The sequence below is a fragment of the Myotis lucifugus genome, unplaced genomic scaffold (assembly GCF_000147115.1).
Source record: "Myotis lucifugus unplaced genomic scaffold, Myoluc2.0 scaffold_111, whole genome shotgun sequence".
Taxonomy (NCBI): Eukaryota; Metazoa; Chordata; class Mammalia; order Chiroptera; family Vespertilionidae; genus Myotis; species Myotis lucifugus.
In genome coordinates this window covers 977284-986576 of record NW_005871159.1, presented here as the reverse complement: position 1 = coordinate 986576, position 9293 = coordinate 977284, and the positions used below count along the sequence as shown (strand labels likewise).

The window sequence follows — 9293 nt, the reverse complement described above, 5'->3', positions numbered from 1 at the left end:
CACCGTCCCAGTGTCTGTGTCCATTGGTTATCGCTATATATGCATGCATATAACTCCTTTGGTTGATCTCCAACCCCCCTCCCACAGCCCCCCCTCCTGCCTGCTTTCTCTCTGAGGTTGGATGGTCTGTTCAGTGCTACCTTGACTCTGGATCTATTTTTGTTCATCAGTTTATGTTGATCATTATATCCCACAAATGAGTGAGATCATGTGATATTTATCTTTCTCTGACTGGCTTATTTAGCTTAGCATAGTGCTCTCCAGTTCCATTCATGCTGTTGCAAAGAATTCCTTCTCTTTTTTTATTTTATAACTCTATATCGTTTTATTAAAACAAAACCTTACAGTGGTGTATGAAGTTTACATTTAGACAAAGTTTTCACAGAAATCTAACACATGCCTAAAAGGATTTTAAAATGAAGGTCAGATGTAGGTCTGGATGTCAAGAACTGACGGATTTCATGAGTCAAGACAGCATTTTGGGTATTAGTTAATTCTTGGGATAAAAAAAAAAAAGAATTTTTGTTTTGTGTCTTAAAGTGAACCACTGCCCCAATCTGAAAGTGAAAGTTTAATCTTCTCCTGAGAGGACTTTTGAAATGATCCTACTCTTGAAGTGATTCAATGAATTTCTGCTGTCAGTGACTGAACCCTGCCACCAATGGTTTCAGAGTTCAAAGTTCAAAAAACAGAGAGGCTCCAAGAGTTTTTCTGTCCTAAAGACATGGGCCCCTCTCTTCACTCTCACACCTCTTATTCCATCCTCTTCACCTCCCCCCAAATACCTCAGCTAGGAGCTTGGATGGACAAGCCAATATCTTTGGCTTCATAATTAGAAAAGAAAGGGTCTTGTCAATTTCAAGAATTAGCACCTCTAAGACAGAATGATCTGCCTATATATATGCTCCAATAAAAGACTTTCCCTTCTCAACTAATTTCCATCCCCCCGCCCAAAATGGCAGCTTTGGTAACTTATCAACTGGCTTAGTCCTTTGTTGGGAACAGAATTAATCTCAGGCAGGGAACACCTTGACCTGTAAGTTTCAGGCACTTACCGCTTTTAAACAGTCTCTCAGAGTCCTCAATTAGATTGCCAATTACATTTTTTAAAAAGAAAATACTCTGGACACAAAAGCAGTTCTTTAGCTGTTTCTTCTTTTCATTGTTTCATCATTTCCCCAACCAGGCCCAAAATTTTAATAAAAACAATCCTACTCATCTCCCTTCCTGCACCATCCCTCCCACCCCCAAACAATACAGCAGTAGTAGCCAAAAACTACACACATGCTACGCTGTAAAAATGCAGCTAACACTATTGGGAAGAAGGCTGTGGGTTGTGGAGATGCTCTTTGAAGATCTACAGTATCTTTCTGCTCTCACACATACCCTTCTGCAGGTTTTGTCCTTCATAGAAGGCCCTTCGCTTTTCTCAGCAAAGTGCAGAATGAATTGCCTTGAAACACTTCCCCTCCTTCCCCTCCACATGGATGGGTGTGCAAACTATACAGCATGGAACGGCTTTAAAGCACTTGGGCTGCTGTAGGGCACAGAAACTATACTGGCTCTTCAAAGGACATCTTCTCAAGCCACTTCTATGGTATCAAGACAAGTAGAACTCCCTCCCCTCTCCACTTGAAACCCACAGTCAGATGTGACAGGGGCTGGTACTCAGGAGAGTTAATTCTTGTCATCTTTTTTGTCATCATCCTCTGAGGGATCAGAATGCCACGTCAGCCTTTCCTCATAGAAGGATATGACGACCTGGGGGCACTTGACATTGGCTTCCTTGGCTGGGACCAGATCAGCCTCATCAGAGTTTTTCCATTTCATCAGGAACATGAGCTCTCCACTGGAGTCTGTAGCTCTAATAATCTGGGTCTTCTTTCTTCTTTGGTTTGCTCTCCTCGCCCTTATCTTCAGAATCAGAGTCAGCTTTGCACTTGCCTCCTTCTGATTTATCTGTCTCATGTGCTGTTTTCTGTGACTGTAAAAACTCAGCAATGAGGTTGGGGCAATCCAAGTTCTCTTCTGGCTCCACGTGTTGTCCTCATCTGAGAACTCCGTCCACTTGAGGAGGTACTCCACTTTGCCCTTTACTTCTCGATGGTCAAGAACTTTTTCCACCGCATATTCCTCTTCCTCCTCTTCTAACACCTCCTCCACTTTCTTCTTGGTTTTTTTTTTCTTCCCCATAGTGCTGCCAGTTTTCTGGTATAAAGGGTGACGCTGCTCAGAGCAGCTCTCAAGAGCACGAAAGGAATTGGTGCTGCGCTACTGGTGCATCAGTCGGGGGGCCAGAGGACTGGCGCCCAGAAAAACAACAGGCCGGGTGGCCGCGTTGAGCCCCTCACTGAAGCAGCATACCGCAGGCCCAAGCCAATGGCCCTCTCCTTAGCCCAACAAAAGAGCTTCTCCGAAATTTTTTTCTTTTTTATAGCCGCGTAATATTCCATTGTGTAGATGTACCACAGTTTTTCTTTTTTTATTTTAGTGGCTCTATTACTTCAGGTCCAATTATGTAGCATTTCATATTAATCAGATAATGAAATGAACATGACCATTGAAGCTACTGATACCTGGGTTCAGACTGGTTTTCACTACCAATTGACTGTGTAAATCTATCAGGTTATTTAAACTCCTTTGGCATCAATTTCCACATCTGTGAATTAAGTGTAGTAATTAAGTTTACCTCGCAGAATGATCATGAGGATTAACAACATGTTCATAAGCAGAGTGTCTAATATAGACTATGGGATATATGAGGTTCTTCCTAAATATTATAATTATTTTTGCATTGTATTGAAATATCTTAGAGAGAAAAATTAAGCATTTGGTGCCTCATCTTGCAGGGAGAAACTATTCTTTGACAACTATTATAGGAGACAGTGGAGGCAATATTTTCCCAGTTGAATTTTCTGTGGTTGTGTTGTGTACCCTGCTTTGTAAATCATTTGTACTAATGGCTCGAGTTGGATTAGCAGCCAAAAGAGTGTGTCCTGATAAAGATTATTAAACGAGCTATTTTGACACATTTCAGCTACTTGAAATAAGAAAAGTATTTTTCTTGTGTACACAAATACACTGTATAAACACATACACAAGGAAATAATTTCACTATGCTTAAAAACAAACAAAAGAAAGAACCCAAACAAAAACTCTAGGGGCTTCCAGTTTAGGAGTGGCCTAAACTTTGCTACTTTAATACAAGGGTCCTCAAACTTTTTAAACAGAGGGCTAGTTCACTGTTCCTCAGACTGTTGGAGGGCCGAACTATAGTTTAAAAAAAACTATGAACAAATTTCTATGCACGCTGCACATATCTTATTTTGAAGTAAAAAAACAAAAAGGGAACATATACAATATTTGTATTTGCATGTAGCCCACGGGCCATAGTTTGAGGACCCCTGCTTTAATATATGAACACCAATTTCATGTCTTAGCAGCACAGATGAAAATCTAGCTTTGAGTGAATTTTAAAAATCAAGTACTTAAGAAGTTTGGATAAAGGATTCAAATGGTTTGTATTATTTTATAATTAAAATAAATTGAAAATTATGAGGAATACTAATATTATTTTACTAGAGGCCTAGTGCACAAAATTCATGCACTGGTAGGGTCCCTAGCAGCTGCCGGCTGCCAGCCAGATACTCCCTCTCTTTCCCCGGCCTCCTGCTGCCACTGGGGCCTACCACCCTTCCCCCAGCCACCTGCTGTAGCCTCCAGCTAGCAGCTCCCTTTCTTCCCCTGGCTAACCCTACCCCCTGGTTAACTCCCAGATGAACTCCTAGTCGAGGGGGCAATTTGCATACTTTGCTTTTATTATATAGGATTATATTCTTTCAAATTCAGGACAAATTGAATTAAAAACAGGTTTTGTTTTTATTAACCCCAAACAATATTTTTTTCTTAAATAGAGAAGGCTAGTATATAAAACAACCATAGTTGGATAATAAAATATTAACTCCAATTATCCTATAGAATAAATAGGTAATATGCAAATTAACCCTCACACCCTCACAAAATGGCTGCCTATGACCAGGCTGACAGGGCAGTTAGTGAGGGACAACCAAATGACTGAACAGCCAGGTTGCGTGGGGTGATCAGGCCAACAGGGGGGCGATAAGGTCAGCAGGAGGGGCAGTTAGGTGCAACCAGGCCGGCAGAGGGGGGCAGTAAGAGCCAACCAGCCTGACAGAGGGAGTGTAGTTGGGGGTGACCAGTCCAGTGGGGGGGGACAGTTAGGGGCAATCAGGCTGGCATGCAGAAGCAGTGAGGGGCAATCAGACCAGCAGGGTGGGGCAGTTAGGGGCGACCAGGCAGGCAGGAAGGTGAACGATTAAGAGCCAGCAGTCCAGGATTGTGAGAGTGATGTCTGACTGCCCGATCCCTGTCGGGCCTAAACTGGCAGTCAGACATCCCCCAAGGGGCCCTGGATTGGAGAGGGTGCAGGATGGGCTGAGGGCCCCCCCCCGCATGAATTTCATGCACAGGGCCCCTAGTATTGTCATGATTTGTAGGTGTCCCTCATGCCTTGGTTTTAAAAAATGTGAAAACTTTCATGACATTTTAAGAATCTTCAGAAACCCAAGAAACTTGAATGTATGCATGTTATCTAAAAGTTGAAAAATTTACAATGCCTTCTTATGAATGAATATGAATTTTTATATGATGCAATACCTGTTAACTAGAGGGAAACTATTTATTGTTTTTGTTAGTAATGGAAAAATGCTAATTTATAATTCCATTTAAATAATGCTATTCTTTCTCTATACTGGTGCTTGACAGTTGTCATCTTCTGTTGTTTGTATATTCTAATAAGTGAACATACATGTTTCACACTCCTGGTGTAGGACAGTGTAATTTGAGGATGCATTTTTGATCTAGTGAGATAATGTCTTTCCCCTCTGGCATGAAAGGCAATAAATAGCATCTTTCTAGATAATACAAATAAGAAGACATAGTTAATTTATACAGTGGAATGACGATATCACGTGGTATAAATTATTTGACAAGAAAATTCATATTATATGGGTTTACCTCTTTTTTTTCTGATAAAGTCTAGTTACCCAAAGTAACAGAAATTTTATGCTAACATAACTTCACTGAAATCAGAGGGGATCAATATCTTGGGTTATCAGTATTATTTACCATTGTGTCCTATATGTTAAGACTGCTTTTACTTTGAGGGTCTTCCTCCCTGAGTGACCCATTTAAAAATGCAAATAATTATTGAAAAGGTGAAAGATTAAGTCTTCTATCCATGATATGTATGAGTGCATTAGTTGGTTTATTTTGTGTTAATGTGGACTTGAGGACTTTATAGAGGAAAGGACTCAGAAAAGGAGACATGAGAAGATGCTGACCAAGTTAACCCTTCTTCACTGTGTGTCTAAGGCTGGTGGTGAATGGCATAGCTAGTACTCCCAGCAACCCCTTCTTCCCTGACTAGCCTCAGGTCATTGCATGTGTTCAAAGAATCCCGCTTACTCCAGTGTCTGCTGGGATTCTCTCCATCCTTCCTGTAAGAAAGAGTCCTAAAGATAAAAGCAATATAACAATTTAAGCAACTAATTTTTCCATGTTTTAATTCTAAAGCCCAAAATGTGTGTGTTTGATTTCTTTTGAATTAGAGGAAAAAACAATTAGTTTGGTAGGTAGCCACAGGGATATATGATGTCTGTTCCAAAACCACTCTGGTCTAACAATATCTATTTAGAAATTTTTATGAAAAACTAAGCTTTAGCCACTAGTTGTTCCAGCTAAAAGCTGGAGAAGGAAAACAGACAATGAAGCTAAAAATATCACAAAACAGTCATTGCCAGCAAAATAAATCACTTCTTCAATCTCTACAACAGGGGAGAAAACTTAACATATGCAGATGCTATAATAATTTTCATGTCAATGATTGCTTAATAATTAATTAGCTAATTATTAATTACTAGAGGCTTGTTGCATGAAGAGATTCGTGCAATAGGCCTTCCTTTCCCTTGGCTTCTGGCTCCGGTTTTCCTCCGGCACCCGGGACCCAGGCCTTTGCTCTGGCCGGAGACTTCAGTCTTTGTGGCTTCAGACAGAGCCTTCAGTCTTTGCCCCTACATATGCAAATTAACTGCTATTTTTGTTGGGTTAATTTGCATACTCCCCTGATTGGCTGGTGAGCATAGTGGAGGGATGGTTAATTTACATACTTGTCTATTATTAGGTAAGATCATCTCAACAAGCTTGGGACCTGAAGACACATATAATAATGCAATGATTTCTATGCTTTTCTTTCCTTTCACAGTGAAATGTGCCCTGAAAGACACCGCTAAGTGTTTTATCAAGCGTGGAAACTGTAGAGCTCAGTGCCTTGTAACAGAAAAAAAAATTGGTCCCTGCCTAAAAGGAGAAGCCTCCTGTTGTAAATAGATGTCTGAAATTAAAATCAGCTTCCCTGACAAATAAAGCACAGTGAATGTGACTAATAAATGGAACTGAATTATCATCTACTCTTAACGTCTACTCTTAACAGGTGCTTTCCTGGTCACACCGCATCACTTGAGGAACTAGGTTCTTTCCTAAGGATCTAGCAATAGCCAAAGATATTCAATATATAAGGTTGTTTTGTGGAAACATGCCATCATTTTGGATGTAAGTTCTCTATTAATTGGCAGGAAAATGCTAAGTGATACAAAAAAACCCTATTATTATCAGGATTCTTCAATTCAAAGATATTTCAACTTGTCAGAACATTTCTCCAAGTGAGGGAGGAGTTGAGAGACACCAAAGAAATTAAACAAATAGGATCTTCGGCAGGTTATGGATCAGGGGACCTGATTCAATGTGAGCAGGAAGTCCTAACATCAGTTAAATCCTTCAGCTTTTTGCGTTTGTTTTCTCAAACAAGGAACTTAAAAAAGAGACCGTATTTAAAACTAAGCGTAGATGTATGGCAATGAAGACAGGCAACAGCGAGCTCTAATGAAAGTTGGAAGAGTTCCACAGCTAACACCTATAGAGCAGGGGACAAAAATTCAGTCGATCACTACAAACGATAACTCTTGTTCACTAAAAAACATTAGAAACTTTATTTACAGTCATATTTTTATGTTGTATATTAATGTGTGGTTTTGAAACACTTTGTGATGCAGAAATGTTTTTGACTGACACAAAATGTCTAGGAGGTAATGCAGTGTTCATGGCATAGATCAGGCAACTAACAAGAGAATTGTACTTAACAGCACAAATACTGGAAACAAATTACCAAGGTTCTAATTTAGGGGAGCAATCACGGTGGGATTTCTTAAATAAATCTGATTTGTTAATTAATGTTTTGAGAGTTTGTTTGGCCACATAGTTAATTACACAGTTATACATGACTGAAAAATAAGCTCTGTTGTACAATGAATACAATAAATTTAAACACAGATTTGAATACATTGGAACAGCTGGAGAAAGAGGGCAAAGTAAATGCAGAGTTGAAAAAGAAGCCATATCTGAAACTAAGGAGCAGCCATAGACAATGAAAACAGGTAATTAGGGAGGTCTGGTGACCATATGTTTATGTTTAGCTGCTAGCACTATAACTAAGCTTAGGAGACAGACTTTTAATTAGATTGACCTGGTAGCCAAGTAATAAATGCTCAAACTTTTATTTCTTTTTATCTGTCTTTTTTCTTATACATAAAACTTTTCAGATTCTCTTTAGCAATTGAAACTTTTATAAAGAGATAGAAAAACCAATTCTGTAATTCCTCAAGATTGTATAATTTACTTCCAAACCAATTTTCCTGTGAGTACATAATCCATATAAAGAAAAAGTCACTCTCTTATAACCTAGACTATTAATTTCAAAAATTTTCACAAATAAAAACCCATTTTACACAAAACTTCATAGTTCTTTTATAGGCAAATGATTACAATTTAGGGCAGTGGTTCTCAACCTTCCTAATGCCGAGACCCTTTAATTCAGCTCCTCATGTTGTGGTGACCCCCAACCATAAAATTATTTTTGTTGCTACTTCATAACTATAATTTTGCTACTGTTATAAATCGTAATGTAAATATCTGATATGCAGGATGTATTTTCATTGTTACAAATTGAACATAATTAAAGCATAGTAATTAATCACAAAAACAATATGTAATTGTATATGTGTTTTCCAATGTTCTTAGGCGACCCCTGTGAAAGGGTCATTCGACCCCCAAAGGGGTCACGAACCACAGCTTGAGAACCTCTGATTTAGGGAGTTTAAGAAACTACAGTATGATCTAAAATTAATCTGCATATGCACACACACATACACACATATTTATATGTGCATAAAGATAAGTAGTTAGGAAAGCAGATGGGTAGATAGATAGATAGATAGATAGATAAATAGATAGATAGATTAGATAGATTTATTATTCTATAGGCAACGTTTGTATGTATTTGTATTCACCAACCACTTTCAATCAGTTTCCTACTGGATTCCTACCCAAATAAAATTGGGTACCATTGGCATAGACAGTTTTACAAAATGTTCATAAACTAAATACCTCTCAATACCACAGTGATTGGGGCACATAAGTAAGTAAGTATGCAAGTGAATTAATAAATAAAACATTGCTTGTCTAATCTGCATTATCAAGTGAGTCATATGCACCAAGGTCCGTTAACAGAGCAGTCTAGTCAGCCAAGCTTGCTCTATTCCAGCTCTGATGCCAGAACATTGCTCATTACTGCAAGTTTGGAGGAAGCCACAGCCATCACAGAAAGCCACTTGCTGTGAAGCCAGAAATCTGTTGTCATAGTAACTATTATTGATACCTGATACTTAACCCTACAGCAGCCACTGAAGAATTTAGTAGTGTCAATTATAATAAAAAAGAGATAAATCAAGAGGCGGTTGGAACAATACAGATGAGAGACAATGATGACTCAGAGAAGATTCCTGCAATGAATATAATTGAGTGAAAATTAGTTATACCTGGATGGTAGAATCTGCAGGAGTTGAAGATTGATTTTATGTGGAAATAAAATAGTCCAGGAGGTACTCACAGACAGTGCAGTAGACCCTCCCGCTCTCTACTAGGTAACAGCCTCACTTGCTCACACCAGGCAGGACTCTAAGTTTTGCTCAGGTGATCTATTTATAATTCCATAAACCAATGTAAATATCAGGTTGGAGATTGACTATCAAACTTAACTTTGTGTGGAAAGTTCATTTAAAGTGACTTTGTAATGAAGTCATGAATACCATTTTAACTGGAATCCCAAGGGATAATTCCTAATCACAGCCTCTGGCTACTTCTCTCACAAAATTTCTGCC

General features: G+C 38.9%; 1 protein-coding gene and 1 pseudogene across 1 annotated transcript in view; one reads left to right on the top strand and one right to left on the bottom strand.

Annotated features, from left to right (window-relative positions):
* DEFB133 (defensin beta 133) overlaps positions 1-6549 on the top strand; it is an 8171-nt gene extending 1622 nt beyond the window's left edge. The window contains exons 2-3 of the mRNA XM_023757715.1: positions 6284-6400; positions 6512-6549. Of these exons, the coding sequence (XP_023613483.1) occupies positions 6284-6400; positions 6512-6549 (155 nt within the window). The remainder of the gene's footprint in view (positions 1-6283; positions 6401-6511) is intronic.
* On the bottom strand, positions 1625-2193 carry LOC102425039 (annotated as a pseudogene).
* Positions 6550-9293: the final 2744 nt, after the last annotated feature.